The 21,455-nt window shown below is 39.2% G+C and overlaps 1 protein-coding gene across 5 annotated transcripts in view; it reads right to left on the bottom strand.

The window, feature by feature from the left end:
- The window catches only part of LOC137649226 (nucleoprotein TPR-like), a 134,395-nt gene that overhangs the window by 39,850 nt on the left and 73,090 nt on the right, over positions 1 to 21,455 (bottom strand). For 3 of the 5 annotated variants that reach the window (XM_068382215.1, XM_068382236.1, XM_068382222.1), the window contains exons 25-30: positions 20,933 to 21,039; positions 19,248 to 19,317; positions 15,708 to 15,854; positions 15,526 to 15,579; positions 11,465 to 11,581; positions 8,877 to 9,053 (exon numbers count right to left, since the gene is read on the bottom strand). In XM_068382215.1, the coding sequence (XP_068238316.1) occupies positions 8,877 to 9,053; positions 11,465 to 11,581; positions 15,526 to 15,579; positions 15,708 to 15,854; positions 19,248 to 19,317; positions 20,933 to 21,039 (672 nt within the window). The remainder of the gene's footprint in view (positions 1 to 8,876; positions 9,054 to 11,464; positions 11,582 to 15,525; positions 15,580 to 15,707; positions 15,855 to 19,247; positions 19,318 to 20,932; positions 21,040 to 21,455) is intronic. The other 2 variants (XM_068382230.1, XM_068382243.1) reach the window with 1 other exon arrangement.

Below are 21,455 nucleotides of genomic sequence, written 5' to 3'. Positions count from 1 at the left end.
CTAATTCATCACTCATGTGGCAGTGTGGGCCATCACACTGTCCTGTTGGAAAATCGAAGTCCGCGTCTTTCCATATGACTCTCCGAGATGGTCGTTAAAGAGTTCATGCTGTGTGTATTGGTTGTCACGTTCTTCTCTAAAAATTTTAGCATACCTAACCTACCAAAGTCTAAAAAAATCCCAACACCATCACATATTACAGAAACTTACGCCATTTAGCAACTTGGCTATCAGGTCATGGTTCAGCAATGTGCATTGGTTCCTGGGGCCCACATATGGACCTATATCCCAGTATCACCCTGTCAACAAGGTAGTCAAGGGGACATAATATGGGATCCAGGCTCTGCTTTATGTATCAACACCAGACAACTGAGTAATGGCTCCAAGGCCCAAGGCTCAAGGCTCTGACTTGGGATCACTGCCTCAGCCTCGTGCATTAGCCTCGACATGGAGACCAAACAATCTGTCCCACCCAGACAACAAAGTAGTCAGGAACACCCAAACCCTGGCCCCAAGGGGTGAAACATGGAATCCTGAAACAGGGCCATGGTCCCTGGCATCGTCCCGTAACAAGAAGCCTACACGGACATATAGACGGGAATTCATGTCATGGTCACGCCCTAACCCTGAACATTGGATGTGTATCCCACCTGGATACATAGGTAATTGGAAACCAGAGATCAAGGCCCAGGCACGAAGCTGTGACAATGGAGCAACGTAAGACAAAGTAGAGAAGCCGTGACACTGGAGCAAGGTAAGACAAAGTAGGGAAGCCGTGACACCAGGCAACATAACATAAGATAAAGTAGGAAAGACGTGACACCGGGCCAACGTAAGACAAAGTAGGGAAGCAGTGACACCGTGGAAACTTAAGACAAAGTAGGGAAGCCGTGACACAGGGGCAACCTTAAACGAAGTAGGGAAGCCGTGCCACTGGGGCATCGTAAGACAAGGTAGGGAAACCGTGACAACGTAAGACAAAGTAGGAAAGCCATGACACTGGGGCAACATACGACAAAGTAGGGAAGCCCGGACACCAGGCCAACTTAAGACAAAGTAGGGAACCCGAGAAGCAGTTGAAACCGCAGTCCTAATTGACTACCAGGCCAATCCGTGGCCTGAGCATGAGCCCGACCCCCGTGAAGCAAAAGCTTAAGACTATGACACAGGGTAAGGGTAACCAGGAACCAGAGTCTGGCCCCTGTGGAGCAGAGGCTGAACCCCATAACACAGTGTCACGGTCCCGGCTTCGTTTAAACTTCTCAGCCAGCTGCTTCCCGTGGTGTTGTAATACAAATATGAAAAATGTTATTTTCATTAGTAAAATAAATTTTTGAATATACTTACCCGATAATCATGTAGCTGTCAACTCTGTTGCCGACAGAAATCTACGGTAGGGATACGCCAGCGATCGCTATACAGGTGGGGGTGAACACCACAGCGCCATCTGTGGTCAGGTACTCAAGTACTTCTTGTCAACACCACCTCAATTTTTTCCTCGGTCCACTGGTTCTCTATGGGGAGGAAGGGTGGGTCAATTAAATCATGATTATCGGGTAAGTATATTCAAAAATTTATTTTACTAATGAAAATAACATTTTTCAATATTAATCTTACCCGATAATCATGTAGCTGATTCACACCCAGGGTGGTGGGTGGAGACCAGCATACATGTTAACAAAGAAGCTAAGTATCCCGTATTTTATTTTATTAGTTATTCAAAAATAACATAAAATAAATAAGTACCTGGTAAGGAAGACGACTTGAACCATTACTCTGCCTTTATTAAGTACGTCTTCCTTACTGAGCGTAGCGGTCCTCTTAGGATGCTGAACGACTCTTAGGTGCTGAAGTATAAAGGGCTGCAACCCATACTAAAGGACCTCATCACAACCTTTAACCTCGGCGCTTCTCAAGAAAGAATTGACCACCCGCCAAATCAACAAGGATGTGGAAGGCTTCTTAGCCGACCGTACAACCCATAAAAAGTATTCAAGAGAAAGGTTAAAAAGGTTATGGGATTATGGGAATGTAGTGGCTGAGCCCCCGCCTACTACTGCATTCGTTGCTAAAAATGGTCCCAGGGTGTAGCAGTTCTCGTAAAGAGACTGGACATCTTTGAGATAGAATGATGCGAACACTGACTTGCTTCTCCAATAGGTTGCATCCATAACACACTGCAGAGAACGGTTCTGTTTGAGGGCCACTGAAGTAGCCACAGCTCTCACTTCATGTGTCCTTACCTTCAGCAAAGCAAGGTCTTCTTCCTTCAGATGAGAATGTGCTTCCCTAATCAGGAGCCTGAATAGGTAAGAAACTGAGTTCTTAGACCTTGGAAGAGAAGGCTTCTTGATAGCACACCATAAGGCTTCTGATTGTCCTCGTAAAGGTTATGACCTTTTTAGATAGTACCTAAGAGCTCTAACTGGGCAAAGTACTCTCTCCAGTTCGTCCCCCACCAAGTTGGACAGGCTTGGGATCTCGAACGACTTAGGCCAAGGACGTGAAGGAAGCTCGTTTTAGCAAAAAAACGAGCTGCAAGGAACATGTAGCCGTTTCAGATGTGAAAACTATGTTCCTGCTGAAGGCGTGGATCTCACTTACTCTTTTAGCTGTTGTCAAGCACACGAGGAAAAGAGTTTTTAATGTGAGGTCCTTAAAAGAGGCTGATTGGAGAGGTTCAAATCTTGATGACATAAGGAACCTTAGGACCACGTCTAGATTCCAGCCTGGAGTGGACAACCGACGTTCCTTTGAGGTCTTAAAAGACCTAAGGAGGTCCTGTAGATCTTTGTTGGTGGAAAGATCCAAGCCTCTGTGGCGGAAAACCGCTGCCAACATACTTCTGTAACCCTTAATCGTAGGAGCTGAAAGGGACCTTACGTTCCTTAGATGTAACAGGAAGTCAGCAATCTGGGTTACAGTGGTACTGGATGAGGAAACTGCATTGGCCTTGTACCAGCTTCGGAAGACTTCCCCTTTAGACTGATAGACTCTGAGAGTAGATGTCCTCCTTGCTCTGGCAATCGCTCTGGCTGCCTCCTTCGAAAAGCCCCTAGCTCTTGAGAGTCTTTCGAAAGTCTGAAGGCAGTCAGACGAAGAGCGTGGAGGTTTGGATGTACCTTCTTTACGTGAGGTAGACGTAGAAGGTCCACTCCTAGAGGAAGAGTCCTGGGAATGTCGACCAGCCATTGCAGTACCTCTATGAACCATTCTCTCGCGGGCCAGAGCGGAGCCAACCAACGTCAGCGTGTCCCTTAGCGAGAGGCGAACTTCTGAAGTACCCTGTTGACAATCTTGAACGGCGGGAATGCATAAAGGTCGAGATGGGACCAATCCAGCAGAAAAGCATCCACGTGAACTGCTGCTGGGTCTGGAATCGGAGAACAATACAACGGGAGCCTCTAGGTTATCGAGGTAGCGAACAGATCTATGGTTGGCTGACCCCACAGGGCCCAAAGTCTGCTGCAAACATTCTTGTGAAGGGTCCACTCTGTGGGGATGACCTGACCCTTCCGGCTAAGGCGATCTGCCATGACATTCATATCGCCCTGAATGAACCTCGTTACCAGCGTGAGCTTTCGATCTTTTAACCAGATGAGGAGGTCCCTTGCGATCTAGAACAACTTCCACGAAAGAGTCCCTCCCTGCTTGGGGATGTAAGCCAAGGCTGTGGTGTTGTCAGAGTCCACCTCCACCACCTTGTAAAGCTGGAGGGACTTGAAGTTTAACAAGGCCAGATGAACCGCCAACAGCTCCTTGCAATAGATGTGAAGTGTCCTTAGCTCCTGATTCCATGTACCCGAGCATTCCTGTCCGTCCAAAGTCGCACCCCAGCCCGTGTCTGATGCGTCAGAGAAGAGATGGCGGTCGGGTTTCTGAACAGCCAAAGGTAGACTTCCTTGAGAAGAAAGCTGTTCTTTCACCACGTGAGAGTAGACCTCCTCTCTTCGGAAACAGGAACTGAGATCGTCTCTAGCGTCATGTCCTTTATCCAGTGAGCCGCTAGATGATACTGAAGGGGGGGGGAGGTGGGGTCTCCCTAACTCGATGAACAGGGCCAGCGATGAAAGTGTCCCTGTTAGACTCATCCACTACCTGACTGAGCATCGGTTCCTTCTCAGCATGCTCTGGAAGCAATCTAGGGCTTAGTAGATCTTTGGGGCCGACGGAAAAGCCCGAAAAGCTCGACTCTGAAGATCCATACCCAGGAAGACAATGGTCTGGGATGGGACGAGCTGGGACTCCTCAAAATTGACCAGGAGGCCCAGTTCCTTGGTCAGATCCATAGTCCATCTGAGAATCTCCAGACAGCGACGACTTGTGGGAGCTCTTAAAAGCTAGTCGTCTGACGGAGCCGGACACAAGATCATGGTACTGCTGCACAGTCTGTGAACTGTCAACCATGGGAAAGCGAGGAAGTACAGTGACAACCCGAAGCTGTCTAGATTGTCTGGGTCGTAAAGACAACTCCTTATCGGGTTGCTGAGGTTGCCGCACTGCGTCACAACAAGTCACTTCTGCTGGTTGTTGAACGTCTTCCCAGTGACACACTGACTCCGTAAACAAAATATCCTCTAACAAGGACTAAGCTTGGACTGCATGTCTTGCAACACAGCTCAAGGTCTAAGGGAGCAGGTGTGGTAACAGACGGGGTTAGCGACTGAAGTGGAACCATTACCCTCCCTGGAAGCATGTTATGCTTAAATAAAAGTCCATAGGAGGCTAAGCAGCTAAAGGCTCCTCTCCAAATGACAGAGTCCTCAAGGGAATATCAGAAGGAGGGAGAATAGCACTTTCTCATCTACAGGAACCATATCCGAGAAAAGCTAAGTTTTCTCAGTGAGGGTTTCACTGGTGCAAAAGCAGCAGACTAGAAGGCAACGTTATGAAACTGCTTGACAGTCTAGTGAGTTGGCAACAACCAAAGATGTGTGACTGAGAAGCATGCGGTAAGGTATGCAGAGCATGCTGTATGCAGAGCATGCTGTATGTAGAGCATGCTGTAAGGTAAGCAGAGCATGTTGCATGGCGTGCGGCTTATGCTGCATGGGATGAGGCTCATGCTGCATGGGATGAGGCTCATGCTGCATGGGATGAGGCTCATGCTGCATGGTATGAGGCTCATGCTGCATGGGATGAGGCTCAAGCTGCAAGGGATGAGGCTTATGCCGCATGCGTTGAGGAGGATGCATAGCATGAGGCTCCTCATAGCATGAGACTCCTGCCTCATGGGTTGAGGAGGATTCCGCATAGCATGAGGCTCCTGCCTCATGGGTTGAGGGGGATGCCGCATAGCATGAGGCTGCCTCATGGGTAGAGGAGGATGTCGCATAGCATGAGGCTCCTGCCTCATGGGTTGAGGAGGATGCCGCAAAGCATGAGGCTCCTGCCTCATGGTTTGAGGAGGATGCCGCATAGCATGAGGCTCCTGTGAAGTTCCTGCCTCAAGAGTTGCGTCTGCCTCAAGGGTTGAGGAGGTAGCTGCGCAGAGAGGCTCATGCTGTGAAGAATGCGGTTGCTGCATGCGTTGAGGCGGCTGCCTCATAGCATGAGGTTCCTCAAGAGTTGAGGCTCTTGCCTCAAGAGTTGAGGTTCTCTCAAGAGTGGAGGTGGCTGCCGCAAGAGTTGAGGTTGCTGCCTCAAGGATGGGGGAGGTTGCCGCAACGCAAGAGGTTGCTGCCTCGAGGATGGAGGAGGTTGTCGCAACACAAGAAGCTCCTGCCTCAAGGGTAGAGTAGGTTGCCGCAAAGCATAAGGCTCCTGCCTCAAGTGTTGAGGAGGTTGCCGCAAAGCAAGAGGCTCCTGCCTCAAGGAAAGTGGAGGTTGCTGCACAGCGCTGGTATCTGGCAACTCCCAATGCGGCAGCTCACGCGTGGAGGTAGGTTGAGGAACCTCAACATCATACGTCTGGCAGGGTGGCCTGCGCAGAGGTGGAGTTGAGGCGGCTGCCTAATGAGCTGCACAGCGCTGGTATCTGGCAACTCCCAATGCGGCAGCTCACGCGTGGAGGTAGGTTGAGGAACCTCAACATCATACGTCTGGCAGGGTGGACTGCGCAGAGGTGGAGTTGAGGCGATGAGCGCTCGCAGGAGGAGGTGTGCTAACCTTCTCTGCCTGAAACTCCTGCATCAACACCGCAAGCTGAGACTGCATTGTCAGCAGCATAGACCACTAGAGTTTAAGAAAGACAACAACAAACGGAGCTACTGTCCGTTGAAACTGAGGGTCTAAAACAGCTGGTGCGGCAACAGACGGAGTTACTGTCTGTTGCGATACCACCTTGCCTCTCTGGGAGGTGTGCAGTTGTCGTACTGCAGCAAGTCCGAACTGACCCAGTGCTAATGGCTACACCTAGGAGTTGGACTTGCGCGGAAGGGACCGACTTGCACTTAAAAGCTGCAAGATTTGGTCCATGGTTTCTGCGAGAAACCTCTTCCGCAGACGAGGAATAAATGGGCTCTCTCGTCTTTGTGTGTGGGTGGGGCGATCTCACGTCGGCAAACGTGTGTAGATACGCCCGAAACCACGGAGGGAAACGTCTGTTCGTCGATCAAGGCCTGCTGAACCCATAAGTCCTTCGACATTACTTCTCCCCTGGGCTTGGGAGCTTGTAAGAGGTCCCAGACTAGGCGAACAACTGGCACGAACAGACGAACCCTCGAACGCAACACTGTAACACTTTGCGCTTATCACTTTATCACTTTGATTTTCTGTTTGCACTTATTTCACTGAACTCGAAACTTTAAGTGGTTTGTACCTGAAACACGCAATTCTATCCTTCCTTAAAAGTTAGTAATTGCGAAAACAGAATTACAATGTAACAGAAAAAAAATATAATGAAAGATAAATAATTCAGTGGTTGGAAAGAGACTAAACTCTAGATCAAATAAACTACGTTTAAAATCTCTCACCGCATAAAGCTTGAGAACAAGAATAAAACTCTAGAAACGTTTACCTTCTTCCCCTAAAGAGACTAGGGAGAAGAGCAAAAACGATAACAACGTTACTCGCTTGAACGAAACGTTTATCCTCCTCTCTCTCCCTCCGTCTCTATCTCTCTCTCTCTCTCTCTTGACTTAGAACCTGAGAGAAGAGCCCAATTATATATATCGTTAAAACATATTATTGTTAAAAGGAAAAAAACTGAAAGATTTCCCAAATAAAAAGTTCCTTTATAGAATTAAAACCATTAAGCTAAGAAAGAATGAACAAAACGCTAGAACGGTTTACTCTTACTGCAACGTGACACCGTGAATATTCTCTCTCTATCGTAACGATAGAGCGCAAGTTGAACGTTCTGAACGTCAACAACTGCAGAGACAAAACAAAACGTTAGTTCAACTTTGAAAACAGTACGAGACTATCAAAGAAATTCTTTCAAAAACATTAAAATAGCATAATATGTTAACAGGTAAAAACGAAATGACGGGCTCAATGTTAATTAACTTCGGTTCCAAGAAAAGACCGCCTACTATTAGGAAAGGTCGAATATAAACAAATATAAAAATTAATTTTAATAAGTTTATAATAAAAGGAAGTTAATCGAAGAGGCCTATAAAAGGCGGAGAGATATAAAATAAATCTATAACTTTTGTTAAGCAAAATTAAGAAAGAGAGTCTATACTCTCTTCGACACCAACACTTCCGTCTAAGGGAAGGGTAGGCCATTTAAAAGTGAAAGAGAGTTCATACTCTCTTCGTCACCATAATTAATCAAATTAATTCCAAAAGCTAGCTAAGCTAATGATAAAACTTCCTGAATAGCGAAAGCTAAACTCTAGAGCAAATACATCACCAAATCGTGAGCAATAACTCCAGAATCAACAGCGTATCCATGTAGGTCTAGCCGGAGGCACAACAGAGGAAAAATTGAGGTGGTGTTGACAAGAAGTACTGGAGTACCTGACCACAGATGGCGCTGTGGTGTTCACCCCCACCTGTATAGCGATCGCTGGCGTATCCCTACCGTAGATTTCTGTCGGCAACAGAGTTGACAGCTACATGATTATCGGGTAAGATTAATATTGAAAAAAAGAATATTGAATAGAATGAACCTATTTCATGTTATCTTATGATGCCTTTATAGAAATTCATTATAATACAAATATTCTTTTGTTAACATTATTTATTTTTCATGTACTTTTTCTCTCACTCTGATGGGAGAGGAAGGACAGGGGTCTGGGAAATGGGAAGTACAGTATGTGTGGGAGGAAAAGTTTTATGCAATAGTTGACAAGATATTTTGTTGATGGCAAAAAACCTGAAAAAAAGCCAGGTGTTATAGTGGCAATGAAGAGTTGTTTGCCTTTCTTCCTTGATTGTCTCTAACACTGCCATAGCTATTATTCTCTTCTCAAAAGATGGAGAGTTTTTGGAGCTGGTTTAAAGGAGGGAAGGTACAATGGGGGGGGGGGTTATCTTTGATGTTTTATTTATAGGGCATAAAGTTGCCATTCTCGTTTGATAGCTTGTTCTGTCCAGAGGTAGGATTTAAGGAAATAATAGGTAATTCTCCAAAATAACATTTGGAATTGCCATATGTTCTTATAAAATAACTTATTTATTAAAATTATTCTCTTCAAAACAGAGATCCATATGAATAAAAAGGCTACTGAACTATAGTCCATTTCTTTTAGCGAGTCATATTTGCACCGACTCGCAACGGTGCCCTTTTAGCTCGGAAAAGTTTCCTGGTCGCTGATTGGTTAGAATTATCTTGTCCAGCCAATCAGCGATCAGGAAACTTTTCCGAGCTAAAAGGGCACCGCTGCGAGTCGGTGCAAATATGACTCTCTAAAAGAAATGGACTATAGTTAAAAATGTTGTGTATCCACTACAAAGAAACTGAATAAAAACATTACCAAAGTCCTTACCTGTAAAGCCTGCTTTTCAAAGTTTTCAGCCTTTGCACTGATATCTGCAATCTTTTGCTTTGCATCCTCAAATTGAGATTCAATTTCTTCCTTTGCTTTTCTTGCAATCTCCAGTTGGTGACGTATCTGATCTTCTCGTCCCTTTGATTCCAACACTTGCTCTTTGTTTTCTTGCATCTTGTAGAAAAAAAAAATTGATAATGCAATAAAATAACTTGCAGTTTCACTTTGTTATCAAAATAACGGATGAATGAGCTAAATGTCAAATCAACAAGAATAGAACTTGAGGGGGGAGGAAAATAATAAGGATTACTTATGGAAAAAAATAATACATGATTAAATGTAGCCTTCCTACATCACATCAACAACTCTAAATATCTAGTGAATACTCTAAGGTTTTATCATACACTAAGTTAGTACAGCAATTCAATTGGGCTATTTAAGATAAAAAATCAATCACGTTCCATTTTTTCAATTTACAATTACAGTGCAGTTGTGCAGATTTAACTAAATCTTTCAAAATCACTTCAGAAGAAATGAAAAATGTCCACATTGCATCAAATATCTATTCATATTCTGAATTTGAGTGTGTGGTGTGTCCATTCTGAAATCTTCTAGGAGAGACAGTAACAATATTTACAATTTCTAGTGAAGTGCAGCATGTTACATGTAACTCCACTCTGAGTAAGGGCTCCAAGGCCCGAGGCTCAGGGCTCTGACTTGGGATCACTGCCTCAGCCTCGACATGGAGGCCAAACAATCTGTCCCACCCAGACAACAAAGTAGTCAGGAACACCCAAACCCTGGCCCCAAGCAAATTAGCAAATGAACTTGTAAACCAATGGTTAATTTATGAGTTGTATGTATCACCATTTAGGATTTATGAATTTGGCCTGTAAGGCCTAGCTCTGTAGTTTGACAGGGCACTCGCCACTAAAATACACAGTATTAAATTAAAGTTGAGGAAGTTTCATAGCCAGATTAAATAAAGAAATGAAGGAGAAACAGAGATATAGAAGGATAAACTGTGAGTGCAATTAAACGGGGCAAAAGATACTGCCAATATCTTCAAGTAATACCTCCAGTATTCTGCTTAAGGCGAGGTACAAAGGTGGCACTCTACCTCCTCTTGGTATTGCATTTTAAGGTGTTGAGCTACTGGCATTACAAAAAGCTGTTGAACAAATTTGGGTTGGATATTAGAGTTCCCAAATTTGTTTTGGATATTGCAGTTCCCAAATTTGTTTTGGATATTGCAGTTCCCAAATTTGTTTTGGATATTAGAGTTCCCAAATTTGTTTAGGATATTGCAGTTCCCAAATTTGGGTTGGATATTGCAGTTCCCAAATTTGGGTTGGATATTGCAGTTCCCAAATTTGGGTTGGATATTGCAGTTCCCGAACAGGTATATTACGAAAATTTCAGAATGTCAGATACAGTTTGACTGCAAATTCTAAGACAATTCTGCATTTTGAAGAAATGCACAGTATTTCATAAAAAATGTACAATTGATTTCTGCACTGAACACATTAAATCTATTCTCTTAGACATTTCCTGAAAATATATAGGCTTTACATACAATAAAATTCTAAAGCTGTTCAACCTTCTGAATGCTTCAGAGAGATGCTTTAGTCTTCATTTTGATAATTATTATAGAAAAAAGCTTGCTTCACTTATTTCTTTTTATTTGTGGTTTTTGAAAAATTATTGCATTCATGGAATACCATATTGAACTGATTGACCTTTTATGTACCTTTCCCTGTATTTACCATTTTTCTTCCTCATCTATACTTTTAACTAGTTATTGCCTCCTCGTTAATTTTCCTTTTTTCTTTTCATAGAAGTGGATTTAAATACACCAACCTGCCACTGTTTAGGATTATGATATCATGTAGATTATCCAAATGTACAAGGAAATTTTCTTTATATTAATTTGGTTGATTTTTTACATTATAGTACTTATATATATATATATATATATATATATATATATATATATATATATATATATATATATATATATATATATATATATATATATATAATATATATATATATATATATATATATATATAAACTGGGCAATTAAGCATTAAGAGTAAATATCAATTAAAAATGCTAAGTAACTCTTACTTTCTTATTTGGTAGTTAGATTTAAAAATGCACGAGTGTAAAAATTATACGTTGTCACACTTACTGCTTTACGAGAAAAAAAGATACAGTAAACATTCAATTCAATACATGTGGACAAATAATATAAAAACATTTGACAAAGCATTTGCTATTTACAAGTTGCTGACTTTTCAAATGCTGAGAACATGTCAATAACTTGAGATTCAGTTCCCATTACATTTAACTAGAGGTATTTATAATTCATCTATAGCAAAAATCAATTGAAAAATATATGCAAAAGTTTTGAGGTGTAAATTATTACCCAGCATATCCTATTATATTCAGCTAAGATATAAGACACATGTAACAGTTCGTCTTTCTGGAAACAAAAGACGCTTGTGGCATGCATGTTTTTTTTTTTTTTTTTTTTTTTCAGAGCCTTAGCTTTTACTATCTTTTTAGTGCACACTACAAACCTGCTGCTTATCATGTGAGAACTGATCCTGTAGTTTCCTCATTTCTTGTTGATGGTTAGCCTCTGATTGTTGGGCATTTGTTTCCAATATACGCACACGCTCTTGAGTTTGTGAAAGCTAGAGACAATACTTTCTATTAGAACATGAGTAGGACTTAAGTGTTAGCCTTAATTTTAAAATTGGTGCTAGGAATATACTGATGGAGGCCGGACTTTTGTCGAGTGAAGTCAAAAAGACAGGTACAGACAGAGTGTTTTGTTGAGTGAAGTCAAAAAGACAGGTACAGACAGAGAGTTTTGTTGAGTGAAGTCAAAAAGACAGGTACAGACAGAGTGTTTTGTTGAGTGAAGTCAAAAAGACAGGTACAGACAGAGAGTTTTGTTGAGTGAAGTCAAAAAGACAGGTACAGACAGAGAGTTTTGTTGGGTGAAGTCAAAAAGACAGGTACAGACAGAGAGTTTAGTGAAGTCAAAAAGACAGGTACAGACAGAGAGTTTTGTTGAGTGAAGTCAAAAAGACAGGTACAGACAGAGAGTTTTGTCGAGTGAAGTCAAAAAGACAGGTACAGACAGAGTGTTTTGTTGAGTGAAGTCAAAAAGACAGGTACAGACAGAGAGTTTTGTTGAGGGATGTCAAAAAGACAGGTACGGACAGAGAGTTTTGTTGAGGGAAGTCAAAAAGACAGGTACAGACAGAGAGTTTTGTTGAGTGAAGTCAAAAAGACAGGTACGGACAGAGAGTTTTGTTGAGTGAAGTCGAAAAGACAGGTACAGACAGAGAGTTTTGTTGAGTGAAGTCAAAAAGACAGGTACAGACAGAGAGTTTTGTTGAGTGAAGTCAAAAAGACAGGTACAGACAGAGTGTTTTGTTGAGTGAAGTCAAAAAGACAGGTACAGACAGAGAAGAGGCAACCTCACAACCTACAGAAAAAGCCATTTAATGCATAAGAAGAGTAACTCCTTGAAACAGTTCTCTTATTTCTTCTGCTTGTGAAACTAATCAACAGTTTTCTCTTGGAAATATAAGAATAGGATTCTCAAGAATTCTTCATTATATATGTGGAAAAGATCAATTTTCAAGGTATAAAGAAGTCATAGAACTTTTTATTTCGTTACTAGTCACGCAAGTACAATTGAGTCTTTCAGTCGAGAAACATGCCAAGCACCATTTTTAAAAAGTGTCAGAAATCGCGATTGAAAATTGCCAATTTTCAAATTATTTATATTACAGTATTATTATTATTATTATTATCATTATTATCAATATAATAATTATTATTATTATTATTTTTATTATTATCATTATTATTTTTCAATCGTGATTTCTGACACTTTTAAAAATGGCACTTGGCATGTTTCTCGACTGAAAGACTCAATTGATATCCTCATAGCTATTAGCACAATACATTGTATAAGGAATTGAATACTGTACCTTGAAGTCAAGTAAATTACCAGTAATAGAGAGACTGCCTTGTTCATACTTTCCATTAAATCCTATTGTATGTGAAAATATATTTTAACCCTTTTGCCCCCAGGCAATTTGAAACTTTCCAACCCTTAACCCCCAAGGGTTATTTTTTTACAAGCACATTTTGCATTATATATTTTTTTTTAAATTGCTCTAACAGCCTTAATTTTCGTCATAGAGAGGCCAAGTTGGTCTCATTCTCTTGGAAAATGCCTGAAGTTTCTCAAAAAATTATCAAAATACGCAAAAAAAATTTAAATAGCATTTATTTGCAAGGACGTACCAGTACGTCCATGGGGGTAAAGGGATGAGTTTTGTGAAACGTACCAGTACGTCCTTTGGGGGTAAAAAGGGTTAAAACTTTATCTAAAAGTCAAACAGTGTTGCTCACAAGGTATCTTTAATGATTAGGTTTGCAGTTTTCCTTCAAAAGGCCCACACTATTCGTGACACTTTATCGATACATGTCAGACAGAACTGAACATGCTATTGATACATGTAGAAACAATTGAACATGCTAAAGAACCATGTTTCAGTTACCTTACTTGAATGATTGTAAAGCATTATATGATTGTGGACAGGGTAAACTATAAATTCCAGAAGTCAATAAAAAACTACCATAACTGTATAGCTACCGAGTAATTTACAGCTACATATAAATTAAATGAGTGAAAAGGACAAGCATGTATTTATAGTCTTTTATCTTGCATTTAGATGTAAGAAATAAATGAGAACCATGGAAAAAATAGGAGTTTCCCCTATAAAGTTAAAATGTAAGAGTTTCCCCTATAAAGTTAAAATGTAAGAGTTTCCCCTATAAAGTTAAAATGTAATGTTCTAATTCCCATATGGAAGTTAACCCTTTTAACCCCAGGCTATTTGGAAATTTCCAACCCTTAACCCCCAGGGGGTTATTTTTTTCCCAGCACATTTTGCAGTATATTTTTTTTTAAATTGCTCTAACAGCCTTAATTTTTGTCATAGAGAGGTCAGGTTGGTCTAAATCTCTTGGAAAATGCCTGAATTTTCTCAAAAAATTATAAAAAATATGAAAAAAAATTTTTTGATAGCATTTTCTTGCAAAGGACGTACCGGTACGTCCATAGGGGTAAAGGGATGGGTTTTGTGAAACGTACCATTACGTCCTGTGGGGGTAAAAGGGTTAATGGAAATCATACTAATTACCAGAAAAAGTAAAACAGAAAATGAGTTAGTGCTATCCACAAAAAAACAAATTTTACAACCTACATACTTTACTGTACTATTTCTTTATTCTTAATAAATGATTTAAGTTAGCTTTAAGATGACATCATTATGATACAAAAATTTCTAAACATTGCCTGTCAATATTCATCAGTTAATATCTGGAAGACAAAAGGCATAGTGAAAGATATTGGTGAAAATAAAACATTAAATAAAAGTAGCCAGGTAGGTGGAAAGAAACGTAAAAGATAGAAAGCAAAACTGTGGTTAAAGAAGGAAGTTCTGCAAATATCTGTGACATTTATTTGGAATTTGATGTTGTAAAGTTCCTATCACAAAGACATAGCTTTTCAGTTATGGTAGTTGACCTACCCTAACTCAATAACTATGGATTTCCGCCAGGAAATATCAAAATCGTTCAAAACGCTGCAAAATACATTTAAAAACCAGTCTTATTTTCTACAAACTGTTTATTGCACCATTCTATATTTTTCCCGACTTTATTAGGTGGGGATACCTTAGGCTAAGACAATACCCATCTATTTCCCTAGAAATCTTGCATAATGACAAATATAGTTAGCATAGAAAACGGGAATGAAACTCATCTTTTCAATGGGAAAAACATCAAACTTTTTAACCCTTTTACCCCCGGGGTTTTTGGAAATTTCCAACCCTTAAGCCCCAGGGGGTTATTTTTTTCACAGCACATTTTGCAGTATATTATTTTTAAATTGCTCTAACAGCCTTAATTTTTGTCATAGAGAGGTCAGGTTGGTCTCATTCTCTTGGAAAATGCCTGAATTTTCTCAAAAAATTATCAAAAAATATGAAAAACAGATTTTTATAGCATTTTTTTGCAAGGACGTACCGGTACGTCCATGGGGGTAAAGGGATGGCTTTTGTGAAACGTACCAGTACGTCCTTTGGGGGTAAAAGGGTTAATAATCTTGCTGCTGAAAAGATGAAAAATCAGCCCTTAATTTATTTCTATCCATTGGTTACAGTGTCGAGTCATTTGCAAAGTATCTTATCTGGGTGCTTCCTTAATTCTAGTAAGTTATTGAAACAATGTTTATGAACTCCAAGCATATAGGAGTGGGTTTCTAGCACCCTGAAAGGCAAAAAAAAAATGAGAGGTGGGAAAGAGAACAAACTAAGCAAAAAAAAATATGAACATCTATAAAACCGGCTTTCTGTCTGAATGATTGTGAGTCAATATATAGGTGCATTCTAAGGTACCAATATACTTTTCAATACATACTACTGGTCTTTTTATTGAAGTTAGTAGTCTAAAAGTGAAAATATTGTAAACAATGAGCAACAATACGAAGACAAATCATCTATCTTTTACAAGGAACAAATCTTTTTAGTGTAGACAAAAGGTAACATACCTGTTGTTGAATTCTTGTTTTTTCCAGAGTGAGCTTCTTGGTTTCATCTGTCAACTGAAGAAAGATTTAAGAATTATTAAACAATTTTCTATTACTGGACGAAGGTTTTGTATCCATGTAGGAATAAAGACCATTTTTAATTCACATACAACACATCATAAAATAGTATACTGCAAACCTACCTGCTGTTGGATGCGTGATTTCTCCATAGCTGTTTTCCTGGATTCCTCTCCAAGTTTTCGAGCCTCTTCGCGAGAAGATTGGAGCTGATTATTAAACTGATTCTTCTGTGCAATGGTCATCTGAAGACTTTTCTGAACTTGTTGAAGCTGAGGAAAAAAAAACTCGTAAAATAAAAAGAAATAAGAATATCTTAAGAAGTTACATGACAAGTATAATAAAAAATTCTGATAAAATCACTTATCACCAACTAATGTCTGTTTAAACTAATTTATCTTGTAAAGGACTGATGATAATTAAATCTCTATAAACTACAACAAATTAAAGCCATGGGGCCCTTTACTTGAAAAGCACAATGAAAGAAAACAATACGCTTCAAATAAAATTCAGTACATGTATACTTTAGACTCAATATTTTCGACATATTTGTTATAAGACTTGAAATAGTGGCTTTAAAACACTAGCTTTCAGTATTTAATATAAGTATACTTTCCAAGTACAGGTTGAGAATCCTTCGTCTAAATTTTGAAATTTTTTAAAACGATAAACAAACTGAAAATGCCAAAATGCTAAGAAGGTTCCACCATACAGCTGTTCCCCACCTGACCTACCCTTTGACTGCATGGTATCACTTTTTTGTTAGCAATTGCCACAGATCTAGGACTTCCACCCACATAAGAGCGAGTCATCCACATAAATAACGGAAACTTTGTTAGTATGGGAACAAATGACAAATTCGGAGATCATTTGTATTTTTCCCTAAATAATACAAACCTGGAGTTACCTATATAAATTGACCCGCCATCACCTGTTCCCCAGAAGTCCTGCCTGCAATAAAAAGTGACTTCTCACAGCTGGGTACCCCCAGCCACCCCTTGCCTACCCGCTAAGCGGTTAGGCAGGTTTGCTACCTCGCAAATAAAGTTTAATAGCTACCTACAGCTGCTGCTGAAAGAATATACTCATAAATAACAGAAGGGTTGTTAGTATGGGAACAAATTTCTTGCCACATCAAGAGGGACAAAAAGGATGCAAATCAACTTCAACCAGGCTCATGAAGTTACCACAGGAACATTCATTATGATTGGGGCATGAACACGTAATATTTGGCTTACTAGTCATAACGTGCTAATTTGTAACGCACAAATGATAGAAATGCAATTGACGGTGAATATTAAAGACACAAAAGGCACAAGTACTAAGCACTGTAAGGGTATCGAGGGCAAATGCGGACGTCTGATCGCAATGAGGACGTAAGGTACGTCATCATCTTCCCGAACAGGTGTGTAGTAGTTAGCTTAATGTGCAGGTGTCCTACGCTGTATGTGCAGCGGTTGTGTAGCAACTATAAGAAGGATGCAATTAAACCCTTTTCCTTTGACTGTCTGGTCATAGAGAAAACGAGACTAAGAGTAACCCATATTAACGACCCAGAATTTTTTATCCGCAGAGGAATAAATGAGCATTTTAGGTTATAAGCCCAATCCCAGAATATAAATCAAACTCTTAATCCGATGGAGAACTGTGTAAGGCATTTGATAGAGTGACGACAAGTATTTAAGTCAGTATTACAAAAACTAAGGGTACTGCCATACCATCTGATCTAGAGTGAAAACAGTGAGTGTTATTGAGAGATTTAGGTTAATGCCAATGGAAGAAAGTGCAAAAAACGAGGGACCATGAGAGATGATACTTATGCAGTTAGTATCGAGAAATCTAAAAGTCAGGAGGGGAAAAAGTTTAACCCTTTTACCCCCAAAACTCATCCCTTTACCCCCATGGACGTACCGGTACGTCCTTCAAAAAAATGCTATAAATATTTTTTTTCATATTTTTAATAATTTTTTGAGAAAATTCAGGCATTTTCCAAGAGAATGAGACCAACCTGACTTCTCTACGACAAAAATTAAGGCTGTTAGAGCAATTTAAAAAATATATACTGCAAAATGTGCTGGGGAAAAAATAACCACTTGGGGGTTAAGGGTTGGAAATTTCCAAAGAGCCCGGGGGTAAAAGGTTAAATGGTGGAAGATTAGAATAAAGACAAGACTGAAAAAAAACTCAACAGTAACTATAAAGAAAGTAAAGGAACAGCTATACTCAAGAATGCAATATAGACAAGAGATAGTTGTGAGAATGTATGGGTGAACTTGTACTGTAGACCAAAAGTAACAGACATGAAGTGCTCTGGATTGAAAAAACTACATGCAGTAAAATACTTTAGATGACCCAATGTATAACAAGAGCAGATAGGGAAGACAGGGCAGCTGAAAACCCTGTATAAATATATAGGAAAATCTTAAGGGGAACAGAATTATGGTCACCTTAGGGATACATCAAACCATGGAGCAGATTTGAAAGAACAGGAATATACAGTGGCTAGAGCAAGGATGAAACTTATTTAGCTTCATGACTGGTAAATAAAAATACTCCATTATTAACACTTTTACCCCCAGGCTCTTTGGAAATTTCCAACCCTTAACCCCCAAGGGGTTATTTTTTTCCCAGCACATTTTGCAGTATATTTCTTTAAATTGCTCTACCAGCCTTAATTTTTGTCATAGAGAGGTCAGGTTGGTCTCATTCTCTTGGAAAATGCCTGAATTTTCTCAAAAAAATTGTAAAAAATATGAAAAAAATAATTTTTATAGCATTTTTTTGCAAGGACGTACCGGTACGTCCATGGGGGTAAAGGGATGGCTTTTGTGAAACGTACCAGTACGTCCTTTAGGGGTAAAAGGGTTAAAATCTACAAATAATCATGCTGGGTACATTAGGCCTTTACTACTCGGCAACAAAAATATGGGCACTGGCTGGAAGAGAATTCGAAAAGGTATGTCCTTAGAATGTTATACTTACGGATGGAATACAATGGGAAGATATTATTATGAGTGTGGAACTGTATGAGATGCAGGGTCTAGAAGATGGAATAAAAATAATTCTGCAAACTCATATAATGTAGGAAGTATTGCAACTGGGACCAAAGAGACATTTTGTACAATCTATAATCACAAGCAAGGGAAACTTTAAACGGCTGTCTTTTAACCCTTTTACCCCCAAAGGACGTACTGGTACGTTTCACAAAACCCATCCCTTTACCCCCATGGACGTACCGGTACATCCTTGCAAAAAAAATGCTATAAAATTTTTTTTTTCATATTTTTGATAAATTTTTTGAGAAAATTCAGGCATTTTCCAAGAGATTGAGACCTACCTGACTTCTCTCTGACAAAAATTAAGGCTGTTAGAGCAATTTAAAAAAAATATACTGCAAAATGTGCTGGGAAATAAATAACCCCCTGGGGGTCAAGGGTTGAAAATTTCCAAATAGCCTGGGGGTAAAAGGGTTAAAAAGCTAAATTACTACATCAGATGATAATCACAATCATGGATATGAAACCATAGTGTGAAAGGTTAATACTGATACTGTACAATATTCCCAATGAACACCTTCACAATGTGTGCACCATGATTTTGGTACTAAACGCCAGGCTTCAGAAGAGTAATAATGAAACGGAGGCTTCACAATGCTCGTAACTTACCTGCAATTTCAATTTTGATAGCTCATTTTCTTTTCCCTGGAGTGACTTCTGTTGTTCTGCAAAGTTCTGCCTGCAAATCAAAATAATACATTGTTAATAAAAAAATGAGTTTCAATAAAAAATAAATATATTTCTATACTCATTAGAAATTCACATGGCCCATCAATGGATGGAAGCTAGGTTATATCAATGTTTACAACTAAAATAACGAAAATTTTCATTGTCTTTTCTTCAAATAGACTTAAATCCCTAATGAAGTAATGAAACAACCTAGTGATTAAGGGGTGTGACTCAGACCCATTAAAAAAAAATGTTTTTGTTTTTTTGTTTTTTTGGGGATTCCTTCAAACTCATACAACTTTTTTATTTCTCAGTCAATTTTTTTTTATCTAAAAACCATTTGAAAGATGATTTTATGTTCTAAACGTTCTTACTAGTTGTATTTCATCTTAAATGTATTATTTTATCAATATATGGGAGTCACTTTTCAAATGTTTTTTTTTTTTTCATATGTAAGTTTTTTCAAAAAATAGAATGGTACCCTAAAAAAATCCCAACATTTTAATGTTTAAACGACAAAAGCAATTAATATCAAAAAAGGTATTACCCATATTTCTCCAAAAATTTCACGAGTTTAGAAATCGGGCTTCAAAGTTTTTTTTTTTTTATAATTTAATATGAATAAGTATGGGCTTTAAGATATACTTTTCCTCAACTAGGGGAATCATAATCATAACATTTCAGGGTTATTTATTGATATATATATATATATATATATATATATATATATATATATATATATATATATATATATATATATATATATATATATATATATATATATATATAACATTCTCCTGATCAAAATCAAAAAGGCAATTTGAGCTTGCAATGGAAAGATCAATGCAAGACAAGGTACCTGAATGAACATGAAAGTGCATGGGTTGTACTGTAATAAGCTTGTTCTCCTGTAGAAATACAATTATGGGGAAATACTTATGAATGAGGAGCTGAAGTTCTTCATATATAGCCCTTAAACCATGACAATGTCATTCGAAAATGGAAGATGAAACTACAGTTTACTATTTAGCGACAACTTAAGTATTCCCAGAAGAGGACCTCAAAGCGACAGTTAGTTTGAGTTCTGGTATGTACCTGAGCAACTACTTCCTTAATTTTTCTACATCTACCAAAAGCCAAAAATAGAGGAAGATACTATTGAAAGTTTTTTGCACCCCAGAGACTATCCCCACCAGTGAGGTACACATCTTACCATTTTTCATCATACATACATACATACATATACCAAAGGCACTTCCCTCAATTTTGGGGGGTAGCCGACAACAAGAAACAAAACAAAAAAGGGGACCTCTACTCTCTACGTTCCTCCAGCCTAACCAGGGACCCAGCCGAGTTCAGCTGGTACTGCTAGGGTGCCCCAGCCCAACCTCCCACATTTCCACCACAGATGAAGCTTCATACTGCTGAGTCCCCTACTCAAAGGCTTATACAGCCTTGGAAGCCACTTTTAAACTTTTATCTAAACAGGTCAGATAATCTCAATTTAAATAAAAAGTCTGTAGATCTGCAAATCTCTCTTCTATAACACTAGAAATAACACCTACTATAGAATCTGTAAAGGAAAGTATTTATACTAATAATGATGATGATAAGAAACAACTTACTGAAGTTTCATGAAGTCCTCTGGTTTGGCATGATTTAGTTTCTCAACCAATTCCTGTGTCCTTTTCTTGTATAAATCTTTCTCACTTTCCATGCTCTTCTTCTCCAGCTGAAAAATACAAGTTCAATTAAAACCAACGTACATACGCAAACATGGAGTTTTTATGATAAAACAAAGTTTTATGAATACTTACCTGGCAGTTATATATATATAGCTATAGTCTCTGACTTTCGGCAGAATTTTTCAAAAATCGTGGCAACCGCCTTGTGGTGGTTGTGCGGTTAGGTGGTTAACAACCCTTACAGGGTGGTACTTGGAATCATTCCCGTTTTCTGCTCTTCAAATCATCTATACCCGACCTGTCTCCTGAGGGGAGGTGGGTGGGCCTTAGAATATATATATAACTGCCAGGTAAGTATTCATAAAAACTCCATTTTTATGAATAGAACTTACCTGGCAGTTATATATATATAGCTGATTCACACACTTGGAGGAGGGTGATAGACAGTAAACATCGTTGGGGA

The sequence above is a fragment of the Palaemon carinicauda genome, chromosome 1, assembly GCF_036898095.1.
Source record: "Palaemon carinicauda isolate YSFRI2023 chromosome 1, ASM3689809v2, whole genome shotgun sequence".
Classification (NCBI taxonomy): Eukaryota; Metazoa; Arthropoda; class Malacostraca; order Decapoda; family Palaemonidae; genus Palaemon; species Palaemon carinicauda.
The sequence above is the reverse complement of the archived record's forward strand: the minus strand, read 5'-3'. Positions and strand labels throughout refer to the sequence as shown.